The 21368-nt window shown below is 38.4% G+C and overlaps 1 protein-coding gene across 1 annotated transcript; it reads right to left on the reverse strand.

Moving 5' to 3' along the window:
• Nucleotides 1-3354: 3354 nt before the first annotated feature.
• On the reverse strand, nucleotides 3355-14090 carry CLRN3 (clarin 3). Its single transcript, XM_063306158.1, has 3 exons — nucleotides 13729-14090; nucleotides 7858-8031; nucleotides 3355-3865 (listed from the first exon to the last, which is right to left on the reverse strand). The coding sequence occupies exons 1-3, from the start codon at nucleotides 13952-13954 to the stop codon at nucleotides 3594-3596; spliced, it is 672 nt and encodes a 223-aa protein (XP_063162228.1). The 5' UTR covers nucleotides 13955-14090; the 3' UTR covers nucleotides 3355-3593.
• Between the last annotated feature and the right edge of the window lie 7278 nt (nucleotides 14091-21368).

Consider the following 21368-nt stretch of genomic DNA (forward strand, 5'->3'; position numbering starts at 1 on the left):
GAAGCCTGAAGATTTCTGAAGAGAAGCAGAGAAACAGGTCAGCTTTCAGTTGATACCACTTTAGCAATTGAGTTCAGTGAAAATCATGTACTCTGAAGTACATGCTTGATGGAATTTAGAGATCTGAGGGAGATGATGCTCAAACACAATTAAGTTAGCCCCATAATTAAACAGCAAACACTCAGATTTGTTATTTTTCTCACAAGACTGTGATAGCTCCACAGAGGATCCAGGATCCAGGATCAGAAAATGATTACATTGGATGTTGCACATGCAGAATTTGTTTTCCTCTTAGGATCAGGATAGCTGACAATATTTTGTGGATAGATTCTACTATGAAATTTGCACTCAAGTTCTCATGAATGCAAGATGGAGAATAGAGGTCAGTTCCTAATCATGTGGTTTCTGAGCTTTGCTCCATAGTAAGTTCACTTGTACATCCTGAATGCAGTCTTGGGTGGAAGTAATTGATATGTTCTATGTCAGGGTGGAAAACCATTCTTCTATTGAAGGCCACATTTCTTCAAAGATAATCTGTTGGGAACCATGTTGCATGCAAATGATGAATAGGATTAAAACAGGCTGGTAAGAATCAGAGCCCAAAATAGATAGTGCCACCCTCTCTCTCTCTTCCTGAAACTCTCTTAACCAATTCATAGAACCCTTTCATAGGCTACTGGGGAAAAGACAAACTGAGTTTGCTAGAGTTTGCTGCAAAGGACTTTTGAAATTAGGCTGGCCACATTAAATTATGCCAAGTGTTACAGATATGCTTCCCTGCGGTAGCCTTTAGTCACTTTTTACACTGAAAGCAGCAGAATTAAGATCGATACACATTTGTGCTGCTATTTTGAAGCAGTTTTGGCCACAACTTTCAGAAACAGCAAGAGGGAACAGATAGCCTGCCTGAGTCCAATAGTGGATAGTGTAATGGGGTTGCCTATTCTAAAACACCATAAGACTCATGAGTAGGAATTCAAAGATATCTGATTTATTGAAGAATAGTATGCAGGATCACAGAGATAGCTGAGAATGATGAAAGCGCGCCAAATTCAAACTAAAAACCCTCGGTGCAAATGAAACCCCTCCCCCCATAGAATCTTCTCAAGTTCACAATCCCAGGTGCTCCTAACGGTTTCTGATGGTCTGCGGGAAAAGGCCTTGAGCAGAGAAGATAACCCAAACACATTCCATTGTACTGATTTCACATACAGAGCTTGGTACAAGGTCTCACAGCAGCTCCCTCCCAAACAGAAACGCGCGTCAGCGCCATGGCATGTGAAATGTTACGATGTATAAACTACATTGAATCAGTGAACATGACAGATAGTTAAAAACTGAGAACCAACAGCAGCAATATTAGTCAAATAGTCTTATTCCAGTCCAAGTCCAATGGAATCCAAATCTGTATCAGTAACCAAGTTTCAAAGGCAGGGCATTAACACTGCCAGTTTTTGGCAAGGACTGGGCTTCCAAATACTTTTTGTAACTTGAAGCAAAATATAAAGCATGCAAGATGTGGCTGTAAGAGCAAATTCCAGCACTGGACTGCACTCCATTGGGTCATTAAACAGATAAAACTCTGTTTCTCCCCCAAATACTCAGCACTGATTAGCCCTGATTTCTAGAGTCATGCTACTCAAGGCACCAGCCTATTCCCCAATAGATAATCCCGCCTTCTGTTTTCTCCCTGTCCTCTGGCTCTCTACACTGTTACGGTGGATGGGACTTTGGTTCAGAGTGTGGACGAAGTGAGGCAGAACTCTCCTTATGTTGGGGAAGGGGCATCACCTCTCACTGTCTGCTCTGGTGAGTGCCACATTTTGGCTTTCTTGGATGGAACGTTCATAGTTCTGGGGTATAACAGCAGATGAAGTTAAGGCAGTGTGGTTGTTTTTCCCTTTTACTAAGACGGTGCTGCTCAATCCCACTTGGAGCTCAGACAGGATATGCAGAGGTAAGCAATAAGGCTAGAGAGAAGAAAGCTATGGGTTGGGTAGAGCTGTATTTATTACTGTTTTTTTTTCCCTGCTGTCACTTGGCTCATTAGGACTTGGGCTCCTGATGACTCATTTGGGAATTTAGTATAGTAAAAGAGGGAAAGAGAAAACGGTGCCATTGGTAAGTTAATAAAAACAGAGAAGAGGTGGAAACATTGCCCTATGGCAGGATTTATCCACCAAGACAGAGCTATTATACTGGCAGACATCATCTGTTGTTTATTCGTTTAGTCGCTTCCGACTCTTCGTGACTTCATGGACCAGCCCACGCCAGAGCTTCCTGTCGGTCGTCAACACCCCCAGCTCCCCCAGGGACAAGTCCGTCACCTCTAGAATATCATCCATCCACCTTGCCCTTGGTTGGCCCCTCTTCCTTTTGCCCTCCACTCTCCCTAGCATCAGCATCTTCTCCAGGGTGTCCTGTCTTCTCATTATGTGGCCAAAGTATTTCAGTTCTGCCTTTAATATCATTCCCTCAAGTGAGCAGTCTGGCTTTATTTCCTGGAGGATGGACTGGTTTGATCTTCTTGCAGTCCAAGGCACTCTCAGAAGTTTCCTCCAACACCACAGTTCAAAAGCATCTATCTTCCTTCTCTCAGCCTTCCTTATGGTCCAGCTCTCGCAGCCGTATGTTACTACGGGGAACACCATTGCTTTAACTATGTGGACCTTTGTTGTCAGTGTGATGTCTCCGCTCTTAACTATTTTATCGAGATTGGTCATTGCTCTTCTCCCAAGGATTAAGCGTCTTCTGATTTCCTGACTGCAGTCAGCATCTGCAGTAATCTTCGCACCTAGAAATACAAAGTCTTTCACTGCCTCTACGTTTTCTCCCTGTATTTGCCAGTTATCAATCAAGCTGGTTGCCATAATCTTGGTTTTTTTGAGGTTTAACTGCAATCCAGCTTTTGCACTTTCTTCTTTCACCTTCATCATAAGGCTCCTCGGTTCCTCTTCCCTTTCAGCCATCAAAGTGGTATCATCTGCATATCTGAGATTGTATCATCTAATTTAGTTAAATAATAAAACAGTATGGCATTTTCTTTATAATAAAGGAACTGAGTTCCCCAAATCTCTGTAGCTTTTTCTTGAAAATGTGGTTGCATTCATGTGCTCAAAAGGTTCAGCTGTGCCTGATACACCTTCTCATTCTGTTTATACGAATGAAGACATTACAGCTGTTTGAGGATTCCTCATTCTAGTCAGCAGAGACACTAGACACTAGTTTTCTGAAACATATTTTACCTTCAGAAAATAGTTTGCCACGGCCTCCTTCCTAGGGCTGAGAGGAAGTGCCCAAGGTCACCCAGCTGGCTTCATGCCTAAGGCAGCTTCTAGCCAGATGCCTTAACCACTACACCAAAGCAGTTGAAATAAAATTATCGACTATAATAACAGCTATAGAAATGCAAGGCTTGACATTTCAAGTACCAGTCCTGATAGTCTCTATTATATTATCTTTATATTTTATTCTTCATTTCCCTTGTATCTCATGATACTAAGTCAGTCAGTAAGCTTCACATGCATAACTGCACACTTTATCTTGAAATGGAAGATTGCTCAGTTTATCTTAATACAGAAGAAATAATCACATTAAAATAAAATGCCATCCTTTGGTGCACTGTCCAAAGGTCTCTCTCGTTCCTTCTTCTTAGAATACTTTGCATGTTCATAGAAGACAATGATGATAATAGTTGTAGCATTGAGGGCAATTATAGGAAGCATGATCCAGTATGAATATCCATATATGTTTGTTTGTTCCAAGTCTGTGAAATAATTGCATTTTTTGATAGCCAGCTCAGTGGACAGTTTGTTTATCTCCACATTCACTGCAAACAATATTAGGCTGAGGAGACAGGAGAGACCTAAAAGGAAAAAGGAAATATTGCTGATATTGTTGCATTTCTCTGTTGTGGTTTAGTTCCTTGAATATAAAATATGCTGAGTCAGTCAATTGTTTCTAGACTGGGTTGAGATATGTAACAAGGGCCATCCACATGGAATTATATTTCTACAAACAAAATATTATAAAACAACACTCTACAACAGAGTCTCAGATGTGTTGGGCTATAATTCTCATCATTACCTACCCCCCAGTCATCACACCAATGAATATATGATGGTTGTGAATAACAGCTTTGTAGTTCACACACAAGGGCCTGGGTTGTGGAAGGATTTTGCATAGGTTCTGCTTAGCATTTATATATTTTATAATACATACAATTTTCTCCCTTGCATAAATTATTTCAGTTCTATTTAAAAAAAACAGGAGCCTCTTGGGACAAATTCTGTATTGGAAATTGAGTTATTTTAGTAGCAGGATCATAAGGATAGCAAAGTACATCAAAATAAACCAGATGTAAGTCTAATAGAAGACTGAAGGGTTGTATCCTCAGGAAAATGTTTGAACAAGTTCATTTTACAGTATAACATTTCACTACTTTTTCGTGTATATAGAAAATACTTTTTGTCTGCAAGTGTATTTCTATTTATTTTCTCTGAGCAATGTTTTTCTCTATTGCAATTTCCATTGGAAACACTGGGAGTTTTTTCTTGCTGGTTCAAGGAGCCAAAATAGACATGATTTGAAAGATTAATGAACAGATATCCTGACATTTTTAACTTTTGAGTTCTGATATTTATAGGATCAGCAGTGTGGGTGAATGGCATATATATATGTTAACAGTAGAATAAGGATTTTAGATCAGGAATACAGAGACCAAGGAAAGGCTTAATTCCCTCCTTCCTCTTCCCTTTTCCCCTTCTACTTCCTCCTCCTCCTCTCCTCCTCCTCCTCTTTAACAAAGATATTCCAGCAGCCTTACATGTTATTTATTGAGCTATTGTTTGTCCCCTAGTAGGACTGAACATCAGAAATAAGAATCCAAAGAACAGAGAAAAACTCATCTGTTTCTTGTGATGAGTAAAAGAGGCAAGAAAGTAGCAGTACTGAACTCCAGGTTTAAGGGACCACAAAACATAGGAGGAGCAAACCAACTGCAGTGGCTGCAGCACATCCACACATTGCTTAAGCTGCTCCCGTCCTTGTCCATTCTGGCTTGACTCTAACCTGGCATAAAAAAATCCTCTCCTGGCTGGAGGTACTTTGGCAACAGTTTGTAAAGGCATTCAGTCTGGACTGCGGGCACTACATGTCCTTTCATTGGACAATAACTCTGCTGCTGGGCCCTCCCACTTTCTGTACCACGAAAGCAATGGCCAATTGTTTTCGTTGCCGTGGGTAGGTCTTCCTGGACACAAATACTTTTACACACACACACACAGTTAAATTAAATTAATATTTATATTTACAAGATTAAAGCATCAAAGGTAGAAGAGTTTCTCCTCTGCCCCCAAACAGCCTATAGGTTTTGGGAGCTATTTGAAAGCTGAAGATAAAAGCCTTCTACCTCCGGTGATTGGAAAATGAGTGAAATAATGGAACTGCTCTATTCGAAAAATAAATAAATAGAGCCAGTGGGAAAGGAGGGCACTTGGAAAGAAAAACAGCAATTTTTAAAAAAACCCTGCCTGCTGGGTTTCAAACCAGCAACTTTTGGATAACAAGGTGAAAGTTTTACTGATTGTGGTATAGTAACAGTCTCAGTGAAAAATAAAGTCTAAAAGCTCCTAGAGGTAATCTTAAGCATTAGAGGTGGCCCTTTCTCTGCAAAGTAGCCAGTGAAGCAAAATGAAAGCACACTCTAACCCAAATGCATAAGAGCACTTGAGCCAGTAGAGTGAAGAAAAGTGTACTTTCTGGAGATTGTTTTCAGAGAGAGCAGAAGGTCAATAGAAGGCAACAATGTCTGTTTCTGCCTTCCAGAAATAGTTGCCAGCCAATTTGGATGAAGGAGAAAGAGGTAAGTCTGGAACTGCTCTGAGAATGTCTGTGCTATCCCAAGGTACTGTATGTGCACCCAAAAAGCTTTAAACAGCTTTTTCCACTTGCAGTTATTAGAGTTAGAACAGGTCTATGCAGAACACGAAGGCATACTTTCTGTGAATCTCTACTGCTATATTAAGCATAAACCTGTCAGTGAAGTAATGCAGAAGTAGGACAGAAATTCTATAGAATAGAATATGTCATGAATTATTTTAAAGCAAAAGACAGTATTTTAAGTGAAACAATACTCTCTCTCTCTCCACACACAGAACATTTTTGTGTATGTGCAAAACTCTATCTATCTATCTATCTATCTATCTATCTATCTATCTATCTATCTATCTATCTATCTAGTTTTACTTATCTGAAATATTTCTGAGTCTCAGTTTATGTGTCAGTTTATATATGGGAAGGTGACGACTGGGGAAGGCAATGGCAAACCACCCCAATATAGTCTGCCAAGAAAAAATTGCGAAAGCGACGTCCCCCCAAAGGGTCAGACATGACTTGGTGCTTGTACAGGGGACCTTTCACCTTTCACCTTTTGTGTGTGTGTGTAATTTAAAAACCAACAAGCATATTAAAAAGATCTAAGAACAAGTCAAGATTCCAAAAGCAACTTTTGCATGTACTGGGGTTAAAAAAAAAAGAAATTTAGCCTATTATGCATTGGAAAAAGTATTACCATATATACTCACGGATAAGCCAAGAATTTTAGGTGCCAAAATACACCCAAAAAATTGGGTTTGGTTTATGCACAGATGGGTTTATCCGCGAGTATATTTGGTAGTACTTTATTAAAGTACCCATATTTCCGGTATGTACTCATGGATAAGCCCATCTGCAGATAAGCCAACCTTCAAATTTTTAACCAAAATGCTATGAAAAATGCAGGTCATCATATCCATGGGTGGGGCATTTTCTTGGTATTTCTGTTAAAAAGTAGAGGGTCATCTTATCAGCGGATGGGCTTATGCACAAGCACATATGGTATTTTTTTTCAAATTGAATCGAAAGTAACTTTTCTGGTATATCCCAATACCTCCCATCTTTTGTATGTCAAATTTTTCTATTACTACAATTTTCCATAGTTTTTCATATAGGGATCCAGTATTGTGCTATGGCCAGCCTTGAGTTCAAATCATGAATTGAACACTTATCTTAGTTTAATTCTCTAAACTGCCTCACTAAATAATGACAGTAAACATATCTTTGGAGTCTAACTAATATTTCTTATATCCATACTATTAATCTATCTAATCACTTCTGAACAGTGTACATGACCATCAGTCATGCCTATAGATGCCCTTTCTCTTCTACCACAGTTTACACATTTATATGGGCCTTTTCCAGCAATTTTGTACAGGAGCATAATACCATCTACGAATCGCTTTTAAGTAATTTTCCTTGATCTTTGCTGATATTGATTGTAATTTGGAGTTATATTATAAATAATCAAGTAATTCCAGAAGATATTTTAAAACAGAAATTGGCATGTATGAACCTTAATTGGTTACTGAGGAAGAAAATGTGTCTTTTTGTTAAAAATATAATCCATAAGATGTTATCATTATGACTGCTAACAGCTTTTGAAAATCTTAATGGTAGAATCTTCAAGGTCTAATATCCAAAATTTATATTTAATTTTTAATGGATTCTTTTGGAGTGTGGAATTTGTTTTGATTTTATATTGGCTCCTAATCTGTAAGGAAAGCTGAGAACTCCTTTGAAAGTTAGTAAATGAAGCTAACCAGAGATTATTTTTAATATGATAGCTTAAAGTATTTTAAACCTCTTTGTAGTTCCAGTTAATGTATTTAGTAGAATTTAATATGAATATTTATAAATACTAATGATAGTTGCTTCCATCTTTTTCTACATTCTGAGCTGCAATTGTTTGGTGTCTAAAATGTAACTGTATTACATTATCAATACTTTGAAGACATATCTGCTCAAATGTATATTACTTACCAGATATAGAATTCCAGGTATAAACTCCAATAGGACCCAAAAATGTTTGGTATGGGTTGCTAATGGCATTGTAGCAGGTAAATCCAGAACTAAGGAAGGAACTGAGCAAAGTAAGAACCAGCAGAAATATAATCACTCCATTGAAAGTCTTCATAGTAGTATTTTCTAGAGCATCTGTAACTGAAATATAATCCTTCATAATTAGTATCACTAGATGCAGAGGTAATATAAGTAATACAGATACAGACATATTTCACATGAAAGAACCTGATAGCACCTTTTCTGACTAGCAAATTATTAAAAGGCATTAGTTTCCATGAACAGTAGCTCAATTCATCAGATGCATAGAGTGGCTGGTCGGGAAACTATCTACCAGACTTCTGATTTTTTGTCCTAGATTAACATCGCTCTCTCTTCCTACAATGTCCACACGAAAGAACTGATTTCTATGAGGGTAATTAAAAAGTAAAAATGTAGAACTTTTAAAGAAGCGATTGATGATAACGAAGGCTGCTTTCAAATATGATCTGCCACATTGGGTTGTCTGTTCCCAACTGGGTACTGTCCAGATAGAATGGAATCAGAACATTGATTGAAATGATGGGTAGACCGCATCAGATTAGGAAAGACTGCTTTAGCTTTTTGAAGACATTTACTGACTATTGTGCATGGAAATATGTAATCAAGAGCTGGGATTTTGCAGGTGGTCTTTCCTCCGTACAGTCATGTATACTGCTAATTACTTGAACATGGCATATCTGTGCAGAACTGAATGCATATGGCTTTGTATGCAGTACTAGTGACTCTGCTTCATTTTATTAAGATTCTGATCACATCAAGAAAATATGTATACATGTGTTTATGTGTACAGTTCATACAATTCATTCATCTCTACTGAGACCTTTGAGAATGTGATTTGTCTCCTCCATGCATTCATTATTCTTGGATCTGAAAGTATTAGGACTTGTAGAAATTCGGAATCACTCTCAGCAGTCTTAGGAGTCTTCCTCACTTTCTCTCTCTTATTACTTATTGTCAAAAATCCCTGAATTAAGCATTTGATTTTATTTCTTATAGTATACCAAAATCTTTCCAATTTCTTGAAAGTTTTCTTCTCCTGTAGAAGAAACTGCTCCTTGTCTATCTTACTAGAATTGTTTTACAATTCCTTCATTTTCTGATGTTTGTGAGCTTACTTTATAGGTACAAGGTGTTGCTATACATCTCTCCATTAATATGCAACTTCTCGGGCTGTCTTTTTCTCCTGGTTTAAAAAAAATCCTGTGGGAGTGGTTAACCTCATAATAATTTCCCCTGGAATTTATCTGGAGAGTGGAAAGGCAATCAAAGGCAATCTGCTGGAGAGATGATTGTATGAGGAAAGGCAAACTACTTAACACCTAGTTTTCAACCATCTCATAGTATCGAAGTAAGCTTAAGAACCTGGCATTTTCCTCCCATTAGAATTTCACCAGTATGTTCTTCTCTGGGGAAAAAAAAATAGAAGCAATTTGTTTTCTGACAAACTAAAGGAAAATAAAGGAAAAACCTTTTGGCACAGCATTAATAATTTCATGTAGTATATTAATATTTCAAAGACATGATGTATATTTTATCTCATAATTCCTTGCCAAAATCTTGTGTTTTAAAAATTAGAATGAAGAAACAAAAATAGGTTCCTGTATGTGTTTCTGAAATCAAAAGAGAGAAGGTGTAACTATTTCCACTCAAATATATCCATTCAAGTATAATCCATTCAAATATAATTAAGTATTATCTTAAATTATCTATTGTTCATGTCATGACAAGTTCATCTTGAGAATCAATAGTATGGCTTTCTGTATGCATACACAGAAATGTCTGTGATTTCTTTGTAAGAATGTCAAACATTTATGCTAGCCTAGAAGTGTCTAAATGTTGGCAAGATATTTTAAATCAAACATAAAATGAACAAAATTGTTAGTCTCCTTTGCTGTATGATTAAACATTTAGAACATAATCAGTTGTGAATATATTTAAGAATAAAACATGTTTTTTAACGTTGGGAGGTGAGGAATAGCTTATGAATGTGAGGCACCTCATTCTATGATCCTCTGGAAAGCCCAAGAAAGCCCACAGTCATTTATTACACAACATAAATCACAAATGGCAGTCTAATAAGTGTCTGCTAGTTTAATTGTGTGTCATGGTTTGCACAGTTAGAATGCAAAATGTAAGAGAAGAAATCAAATTTATTGTTCAGTCAAGGAAGGCTCATGAGAAATCTAGAGGATAATATCAGATGCCTTTCTTAGTTGTGGTAAGGCTATTAATTAACTGACCTTTTAATATTCAAGCAAATTGCTCTTGCCAATGAATTTCTAGCTGCCCAAGAAATGCTGTGTAATAGCCTCTGTATAATTCACATCTCAGAGCTTTCTACATTTAGCTCTCTTGCTCAGTTCCACCATGAACAGCAGAAGAGATGTATTCAGTTGTGCTATGGTACATAACAAAATGCATTTTGCACTATCATAAAATATGAAAAATAATATAATATGGTCAGATATATGAATTATTATTTATTAGACTTAATATAGCCACCTACTCCAGTGTGATGTTCAATGAGAAGGAACTTAATTTAATCTATTATGCTGCTTTTAATAAAGCTATTCATATACTATGTGTTGAAAAGTGGGGGGAGGGACTGGCAGACCTTCAGGGCAGTCCAAACAAGCAACCAAAACCCTGAGTACTAACACTACCTTTATTGTAAGGTTACAGTAACGGAATCTTGCAATTCTGAAAGCCCTTCTCCCCTCCCTTGCCTTTACTATCCAGAGAACTAGGGAATGTTCCTTCTGAGATGCTTTCTCCACCCCCATTCCTTTTGTGGACTGAGGTATCTCTTGTCTGACTGTTGTCTAGGCTGCAGCTCCTCCTTCCCAAGGTTATTCTCACAGCCCATTATGGTGGGGAGAGGATGGGATGATGACTGTAGTGACATTTCTCCTATTGTCACTTCTTTTCAGAGCTATGTTAGGTTTGAATTTGGAGGCACCACTTAGCTATCATGTCGCATAATGTGGTTGGCACTGACACCACACTGACTGCTCTTGAGAATGACCTGGTGTGGGACCTGGATAATAGCGTGATCCTCCTAGTCCTACTTGATCTTTGATAACAGTGATCTTTGATAACAGTGATCAGGGTATCCATCTGTACCACTTCTGAGAGTTGAGACTGGGGTGTACTTTGTTGCAGTGGTTTTACTTCCCTCCTCAAGAGAAGAGGGTGGTGGTAGGGACAGAGAGGTTGAATCCTAAGGTCCCTCTTTATGGAATGCCGCAGGGCTCTGCTTTCTCATCCCTCCTATTTAACATGTAGCTGAAGCCACTGGAAGAGGTCGTCTACCAGCACAAGGTCAGAGGATATCAGGTACAGGAGCTGAACAGGAGATACAGTTGAGTACTGTCCTAGTGCTGAACATTATCAGAGTCTGGATGTGAAAAAGGGACTTCAGGGTCAGTCTCTCTAAGACAGAGTAGATGTGGTTTTGAATTTAGCTAGGTGAGTGATATTCCATCTTTAGTTCTGGTCAGGTTTGCACTCCTCTAGACTGAACTATTTTGTAACTTGAGAGTCCTCCTTGACTTACAACTCCTGCTAAAGGAGATGATGATGATGATGATGATGATGATGATGATGATGATGATGATAAATTAAATACTCAGGGCAGTTGTGATAACTGTGACTAATGAAGCCAATTAGTGGACAGCCAGGACCACATAATGGAGCAGAGCTTAATACAATGGAGGAGCTGTGCACAGAAAAAGAATATTATCTTAAATAGCTTCAATGAGCATGTCAGAGAAATACAGGTTATTGATCTTACACACTTAGCCCTTCCAAGCATAAAGAATCACACGCTTAGACAGAGTAGATTCAAAGTAAAGTAAAAAAGAGTTTCATTGACTTTATTCTTTGGTCCAGTTACATTCATCTTTGGTGGAAAATGAAGTTCCTTGTTTCTTCTGTTCTTTACCTATACTTGGTGATCTCTCAGCCCTACAGCTGCTAAGAGCTGCATGTAGAAAGGGGAATTCCAGGCCCACTGCATGGCACCCAGAGATGGAGCAGCACACAGCCGTGTGCTTCACTCCTGGTGGAAGGAGGAGGAAGAGAGAGAGAGAGGAAGTGGGAGTGGCAACAAACAGCTTTCTCAATAGCACAGAGAGTTTGCATCCTAGAGCAACCATCCATATGCTAATGAGGCATGCTGGATTTGCCAGGACTTCCAACAACTAAGAGGGCCTTTCTACAACTAAATACTTGCACCAGTTACAACCATTTCCAAATCAGAAGGCCCTGCTCACAGTTACTCATGCTTTGATCATCTCTCAATTGGACCATTACAATTTGCTTTATGCGGGGCTGCTCTTGAGGACCAACTGTATCTGGTCCAGAATTCAGTGGCTCAAGTATTAATGGGCACCTCTCAGTGTGCTGGAGTAACATCTCTACTATGAGAGTTGTCAGTTGGTTTCTGAGTTAAGCCCCAGTTCAAGGTGCTGGTAGTCACCTTTAAAGCCCTATATGGTTTGGGATCTGCATATCTGAGGGACCATCTTCTCCCACTGGTTCCTGCCCATCCAATAAGATCTTGGAGGGATGGTACTCTTCAGGTCATATCCCAATAGACTGTCATAATCAGGACCATGAAGGCATGCCTATTCTGCTGTTGCCTTTCTCTTTTGGAACAGGGGCCCATTAGAGGTCAGGTGTGCACTAATCCTGCTGGCTATTCTGGAGAGTCTTTGGCTATTGATACTAAATTCCCTCTCTGCAGTATGCAATTGTTGTTATTGTGACTGTTTTTCCTCACTGTGTTATTGGATAAAAAGTTTTACTGTTGTTATTAGTGTGGGAACTTCACACATCTGTTAAAACAATATCAGTTAACAGATGTGTGAAGTTCTCTATCATTTAAAAAGCTTGTTGGATTACCTTATTTTATTTTGAATTTTACACAATGATTCTTGTCTATGTCCCACCACAATCTCATTTGCACATTTTGGAATGCCTAATATTTAGGAAATCAACAAATATGAATGTTTATTTTGCTGTACTGTGTAAATAATGTAATGAAGGCCAATATAATATAGAAAAGCCTCACTAAAGGTACCAGTTAAAATCAAAGTACATTTGGCTGGATTGTACCATGGTAGCATCACAAGTAGGAATAGTGTAGTTTAATTAACTTTCTGGCCCATAGGCTGTAATAATAAAAGGTTTGTAGTTTAATTAATAGATAAAAGCCAGTTTTCTCTGGAAATGCCATAGAACTCCTGCATTGGAGCCTGAAGACTGTGAAGATCAGGTACTCTTTCACATTAAGAGCCTTGTTCAGCAACTAAGTTTTCTGTTTGCCTCACACATTTTGATATATACAACATCTTATTAAAAATTAAGAAAATAAGAAGGTGGCCAAAGGCAGATAAAAAAATTAAGGTGGCAGCCACATGCATCTACAAAAGGGGCAGGCTTTGACATCAGTGCCATTTTTTTTTACTATTACTAGTAATATCAATAGCTTTTTAAAGTTTGCATGTAAAATACTTTTTTTGCCATTGCCTTCCCCAGTTGTAAAAATACTTTTTACCATTTATTTATTGTACAACAATTTCCTCCTGAGTGAAATACTTGTCTTCTTTAAATGGCTTACTGTATAAACAATGAACACTTGGCTGAAAGTTTATAATACTAGACTGATCGTATCAAACCCAGCTACTCCCAACAATAGCAACACGTTCACTTGAGAGAGGGGGAGGGAAAGGGAGATTTATTAATTTTGGTTAATGACAAGCATTATTCACTTCACTTGTTATTTACCTTGAAAGTTGGTGTGTGGCGAACTAATTCCACCAGAATCATCTGAGCAAACTCCTTGGAAAAGTCCGTATGTAATTCTTAGCTTCATATTGGAATTTTCTTTCGAGTAGGTAATCTCACTTGACACCCAGTTTTTAGTTGCAAGAACAATACAAACAATCACAAAAGAGCACAAGCTGGTGAAAAAAGCAGAGACAAACATCAAAGATTTTCGCCTGGATGGCATTATGTTAGAAAAAGATAAGAGTTTTCTTGAACTAAAATAAGATTTATCCTCTGGCACTCAATTCTTTTGATGAGAATTCCAGTGTATGAAGATTTTGCCTCTTTTGCTGGTAAACGAAAGACCGTTGCCAACGCCCATAAACTTTGGACTTACAGTAATGGTAATAAAGAAGTAAAATAGCTGAACTTTGGTCTGCAGTAAAATATTACCATGGTGACAAGAAAAACACTCAGATCATGACATGTTGAGATCTTCATAATGTAGCCACAAAGTTAAACTTCATCTCCATAAGGAGAATGATGAAACAGTTAATTATTTACAGTGTCACCGAGAATGCACAATTTTTCTATACCCCCTTTTTTTTTTTTTTTTGGTCATGGCTTTAAAAAAACACATGGCATGATTAAGGATTGCTTCATTCTGGAAGATCTGAATGGTATATACACTCCACCTTCGCTTAAGTGAAATGGTTGTTAAGCGAAGTGATCGCTAAATAAAACTGCAACTGTGCTTACAATCTTAACTTCAGCTTTCCTTTGCTTTACAGACCTGTGAAGGTCGTAAATGTGAGGATTGGTCACAAAGTTACTTTTCATTATTGTTGTAACTGCGAACAGTCACTGTATGAGGCAGTTGCTAAACGAGGACTACCTGTATACCTTCCTGCAACCACTGAGTGCCGGTAGCTAGATAGCTCCTAAAGCTAATGTACTGCACATAAAAATCTAAAGTATGAAGCTCTGTCAGATCAATTCCCAGTAGAGGTTGGAACCGCATAGAATAACATCTGGCTATCTATGTCTTAGGAGTCCCAATAAAAGATGAAACTAGTCACATGGTGCTACACATTACTATAGATACATGGTAGCCACACTTTCAATTATTCTGAGAAATTGCACTATGCAATTGCTGATACAAATATAAAAAACAATGTCACACAAGGGAAATTTCTCAGTAATACCTTTTGCAGACATTGGGTTTCCTTGCAGGTTCACTGATCACACAGCTTCAGGAATGCAGAATCCTTCTTATTAAAATGAGAGGTGAGAAGGAATAGGAAGACTAAAATATTGCAAAATGTTTTAGAACATATATGCATAGAACATTAATAATGAGAAAATTAATATTCATATATACTAAACTTGTTTGAAGCTTCTAAAAAGTATATGATTTGGGAGAGACTCACTAGAATCACCCTTTATGACTGGATCTTTGTCCTGGATCTTCAAATTGAAACTTTGAATTAATTTGAATAAAATTGAATAACATACACAAGTGATAACATACATACACTGAAACTTAGTTAATCATTGCACAAGCAGTATATAACATGTCATTCTCAAAAGAAGCTAAGCTTGCCAATGAGCCATGCCAGCAAGACTGCAGATCCATAAATGTAATTCGTAAAGAATAGTGGAGTTTCTGGCTTTAATAAGATTGTAAGAATTGTATAATCAATTCCTCAAATACAGTAAGACTTCCTTTTGAATACTAAAGTATAACATTGCACCATCCTAAAATATCCCACATAATATATCACTAATAAATTATTAGATTACAGATGTAAGAAAAATATTTTCTTAATATTTCCCCTTTGATCTGGGTTTTCACATCGTTCTAAGCTTTAATGTAGTTTGCTTGATTACAGAATTGGTTGGTACTGGGATAGTACACTGTCTGAAACCATGGTTTATTTTTGATCACTTGACTGTAGTAGAGATACATGGTTTTATTTATGGCTGCCTGGATTATTTCTGATGTGTTTGTATTTTGCCAAGCCTCAACCTAAATCATAAAGATGCAAAGTTAGAGCAGGTAGAAAAGACGGATTTGATCAAGGAAGCCAGGATAACAGTTATTCTGGCTTATTCCTGGAGTTTTCAAGACACTGGCTCAAACAAAGCATATGATTACACACAGTAAATCTTGTGAGTTCATGGCTGATACATTTATACATGGGATTTCACACCTTCCAATCACTTACTTGCTTAGTCAATGTGCAGGCAAATATTAGATAATTTAGTAGAAACCAGAAAACTTGAATGCTCTTTGCAAAATATAATATTAAATGTTATGCAGCAGTTGCATATCAATGGAACAGTAAAGAATTTCATTTATGCATAATAAAGTTACTCACAGAAAACGTGTGGGAGTTGATATACATATGGATAGAAAAGAATATCTTTCATAATATCAAGATTTTAGTGGCATAGCAACAAATAATTTATTTTGCGGATTCAATCACCATCTTAATTAAAGAGAGACCCATAAATGCACTATACCATCACACATTTTTTAAAGGCCTCATGGCATATGCATATTACCCATGGGCATGGCATATTACCCATATAATATAAAGTGTCTGGATTGTCAGATTTGAAGGAGAAAGAGAAATGAAGGGTAACAATCATTCCTTGTGTTTTTGTTGTGTTTTACATTGCTAAAACTTTTTGCATCCTTAGACGATCTTCTTCAGCAAAGGATCGTTACCTTGTCGTGGTGCTGGAGCTTGAGCACTTCAATGATGCCATGAGCTAAACCGTGAAGGGCCACCCAAGACGGGAAGGTCATGACAGAAAGGTCAGACTAAATGCGATCCCTGGGGAAGGTAATGGCAACCCACCCCAGTATTCTTGCCATGAAAACTAAATGGATCAGTACAACCAGAGATATGTCGGTATACCATCGGAAGATGAGACCCCCAGGTCGGAAGATGGTCAAAATGCTACTGGGAAGGAACAGAGGATGAGTTCAACTAGCCCCAGATGTGATGACGCAGCTAGCTCAAAGCCGAAAGGATGGCTAGCGGCCGACGGTGCTGGTGGTGAACGGCGAATCTGATGTTCTAAGGATCAACACACCATTGGAACCTGGAATGTAAGACCTATGAGCCAGGGCAAATTGGATGTGGTTATTGGTGAGATATCAAGATTAAATATAGACATTCTGGGTGTCAGTGAACTGAAATGGACTGGAATGGGCCACTTCACATCAAATGACCACCAAAACTACTACTGTGGACAAGAGGACCACAGAAGAAATGGAGTAGCCTTCATAATTAATAGTAAAGTGGCTAAAGCAGTGCTTGGATTCAATCCAAAAAAACGATAGAATGATCTCAATTCGAATTCAGGGCAAGCCATCTAACATCACAGTGATCCAAATATACGCCCCAACCACAGATGCTGAAGAAGGGTAACTGAAGAAGTAGAGCAGTTCTATGAGGATCTGCAGCACCTACTGGACAACACGCCTAAAAGAGATGTTATTTTCATCACGGGAGACTGGAATGCTAAGGTGGGCAGTCAAATGACACCTGGAATTACAGGTAAGCATGGCCTGGGAGAACAAAACGAAGCAGGACATAGGCTGATAGAATTTTGCCAAGACAACTCAATGTGCATAACAAACACTCTCTTCCAGCAACCTAAGAGACGGCTTTATACATGGACTTCCCCAGATGGACAACACCGAAACCAGATTGACTACATCCTTTGCAGCCAAAGGTGGCGGACATCTATACAGTCGGTAAAAACAAGACCTGGAGCTGACTGTAGTTCAGATCATGAACTTCTTCTTGCACAATTTAGGATCAGACTAAAGAGATTAGGGAAGACCCACAGATCAGCTAGATATGAGCTCACTAATATTCCTAAGGAATATGCAGTGGAGGTGAAGAACCAATTTAAGGGACTGGACTTAGTAGATAGGGTCCCGGAAGAACTATGGACAGAAGTTCACAACATTGTTCAGGAGGCGTCAACAAAATACATCCCAAAGAAAGAGAAAACCAAGAAGGCAAAATGGCTGTCTGCTGAGACACTAGAAGTAGCCCAAGAAAGAAGGAAAGCAAAAGGCAACAGTGATAGGGGGAGATATGCCCAATTAAATGCAAAACTCCAGAGGTTAGCCAGAAGAGATAAGGAATTATTTTTAAACAAGCGATACGTGGAAGTGGAAGAAGACAACAGAATAGGAAGGACAAGAGACGTCTTCCAGAAAATTAGAAACATTGGAGGTAAATTCCAGGCCAAAATGGGTATGATCAAAAACAAAGATGGCAAGGACCTAACAGAAGAAGAAGAGATCAAGAAAAGGTGGCAAGAATATACAGAAGACCTGTATAGGAAGGATAACAATATCGGGGATAGCTTTGACGGTGTGGTCAGTGAGCTAGAGCCAGACATCCTGAAGAGTGAGGTTGAATGGGCCTTAAGAAGCATTGCTAATAACAAGGCAGTAGGAGACGACGGCATCCCAGCTGAACTGTTCAAAATCTTGCAAGATGATGCTGTCAGGGTAATGCATGCTACATGCCAGCAAATTTGGAAAACACAAGAATGGCCATCAGATTGGAAAAAATCAACTTATATCCCCATACAAAAAAGGGAAACACTAAAGAATGTTCAAACTATCGAACAGTGGCACTCATTTCACATGCCAGTAAGGTAATGCTCAAGATCCTGCAAGGTAGACTTCAGCAATTCATGGAGCGAGAATTGCCAGATGTACAAGCTGGGTTTAGAAAAGGCAGAGGAACTAGGGACCAAATTGCCAATATCCGCTGGAGAATGGAAAAAGCCAGGGAGTTTCAGAAAAACATCTATTTCTGTTTTATCGACTATTCTAAAGCCTTTGACTGTATGGACCATAACAAATTGTGGCAAGTTCTTAGTGGTATGGGGATACCAAGTCATCTTGTCTGCCTCCTGAAGAATCTGTATAACAACCAGATAGCAACAGTAAGAACAGACCACGGAACAACGGACTGGTTTAAGATTGGGAAAGGAGTACGGCAGGGCTGTATACTCTCACCCTACCTATTCAACTTGTATGCAGAACACATCATGCGACATGCTGGGCTTGAGGAATCCAAGGCTGGAGTTAAAATTGCTGGAAGAAACATTAACAATCTCAGATATGCAGATGATACCACTTTGATGGCTGAAAGCGAAGAGGAACTGAGGAGTCTTATGATGAAGGTGAAAGAAGAAAGTGCAAAAGCTGGCTTGCAGCTAAACCTCAAAAAAACCAAGATTATGGAAACCAGCTTGATTGATAACTGGCAAATAGAGGGAGAAAATATAGAAGCAGTGAAAGACTTTGTATTCCTAGGTGCAAAGATTACTGCAGATGCTGACTTCAGTCAGGAAATCAGAAGACACTTAATCCTTGGGAGAAGAGCAATGACAAATCTCGATAAAATAGTTAAGAGCGGAGACAGCACACTGACAACAAAGGTCCACATAGTTAAAGCAATGGTGTTCCCCGTAGTAACATACGGCTGCGAGAGCTGGACCATAAGGAAGGCTGAGCGAAGGAAGATCGATGCTTTTGAACTGTGGTGTTGGAGGAAACTTCTGAGAGTGCCTTGGACTGCAAGAAGATCAAACCAGTCCATACTCCAGGAAATAAAGCCAGACTGCTCACTTGAGGGAATGGTATTAAAGGCAAAACCAAAATACTTTGGCCACATAATGAGAAGACAGGACACCCTGGAGAAGATGCTGATGCTAGGGGGAGTAGAAGGCAAAAGGAAGAGGGGCCGACCAAGGGCAAGATGGATGGATGATATTCTAGAGGTGACGGACTCGTCCCTGGGGGAGCTGGGGGTGTTGACGACTGACAGGAAGCTCTGGCGTGGGCTGCGACTAAACGAATAAACAACAACAACAACAGACAATCTTATCACAATTTCTCTGCCACCATCACCACTACCCTCTTTCTCTCTCTCTCTCTCTCTCTCACACACACACATACACACAAATTCACAGGTGCATGTTTCAGCAAGGCAGAGTGCCAGATCTTTTCTAAAATAATACTGCCATTCTAGTTTTCTGTACAAGGGATGTAAGAATACTGTAAATACTGTAAAACTACGCTCCCTAAATACTATATAATTAATTAATTATTTTGACCCTCTCCTTGCAAGAATCATGCACAACAACAAAAAGAGACTGGATTCCTTCAGTCTGAAATTTTTAAAATGCTGATGTGCATGGAAATCTGACAGAACTTTTGTGGATTATGTTGTGATTATGTTAAATATACTTGCAAGTCATCAGGAGAACAGTAGGCCAGTTTGCTTTGCATCTGCTAGAATAAAATTAGTGCAAAATTAATCAAAGTTAGTCAAGCCAGAGGGCAAGGCAGTAATATTCCTGAACAGAAAATGAAATCCAAAACTGTGATTTGATAAATTGACTGCAGAATAAATGGTGTCTTTTCTGAGACAATACTACTCCAAAATACAGGCCATGAAATTACTTATTAAATGCTTCCTGTTTTTCCAACACCAAACACTTGCACACACAAAACAAGTTTTGACAGGTGTGTCTTGTGGACAGTCTGAAGACACATCCTATGGCCATGACCTATTTATAAACACTGCACAATAATAATTAACATGTTGGGTTTTTTATTTATATTTATTGAGGATTTTACATAAAGTAAAAAGCAAATCTAAAAAAGATTAAAAACAAAGAAAAAACAAAGAAGTGCAAGAAAAGAAAAAAGCAAGCAAGAAAACTAAAGTTATGAAATATAATGACTTCTGACCTTCTCTTCAACAGATATTAGCAAACTTATCATCTCCCCTTCCTCTTAACTGTTTTAGAAATCCCCTCAACCCTTATTTAATTCTCATCTAATAATATTTAACATATTGGAAGCTACAGGCATAATGATGAAGTAGTCAAGTGGTAAAAATACTCCCATCCTTTGATCCACTTTCAACCCACCCTAAAGAGTCAATTAATGGGAGGAAGCAGCTGTTCTTTTCTCTACTGGTAAAGTAACTCCTAATGAAGAAGGAAAAAATGGACACAGGAAATTTTCTTCAGTTACAAGACATAAAGGTGGAGTTGTAAACTGACTGTAGAATTTGGGATGGGGAATGCAGAACAGCATGCCAGAAATAACCATAACTTTGACATAACTTTGGGTCGATAGACTTGGATTGTGAGAAAGAACAACACTGATGATGCATTTCTAAGCACAGTCCAACCCATCTTCAGATCTGCACACAAGTAATAGGTTTACATGTGATTTCTTTAACCATAGTTTTCAAATAGGCCTTGTTTACATATCATGCTAAGCCACAGACCATCATTTACAAAGCACAATATGTGAACTCAGACAGGAGCAAAAGATGCTTTGGATAAAACATTGTTAAATAGGGTTTTAGAAGATGTGCATGAGAGAATTTTTGGCATGGATATGGTTTCCCTAATTACGCCTTCCAATTTACTTTTAAGTTATATCCATGCAAACTGGCCAGAAGCAAGCCTAATTTACACAATATGAAGTTATGGGAAAATTGCTTTTTTACAATATACATCATATGATCCATATCCAGTGGGATGTAAAGATGCAAGAAAAGCAACAGAAAATGAAACACACCAGCTAGGACAAC

The sequence above is a fragment of the Candoia aspera genome, chromosome 6 (genome assembly GCF_035149785.1).
Source record: "Candoia aspera isolate rCanAsp1 chromosome 6, rCanAsp1.hap2, whole genome shotgun sequence".
Taxonomy (NCBI): domain Eukaryota; kingdom Metazoa; phylum Chordata; class Lepidosauria; order Squamata; family Boidae; genus Candoia; species Candoia aspera.

Coding starts and splice junctions, on each gene's coding strand:
- CLRN3 (XM_063306158.1), bottom strand. CDS start 13,954: ATGCCATCCAGGCGAAAATCTTTGATGTTTGTCTCTGCTTTTTTCACC. Junction 8,032..13,728: donor GCCACACACCAACTTTCAAG/GTAAATAACAAG, acceptor TTTCAGTTACAG/ATGCTCTAGAAAATACTACT. Junction 3,866..7,857: donor TACCTGGAATTCTATATCTG/GTAAGTAATATA, acceptor TTTTCCTTTTAG/GTCTCTCCTGTCTCCTCAGC.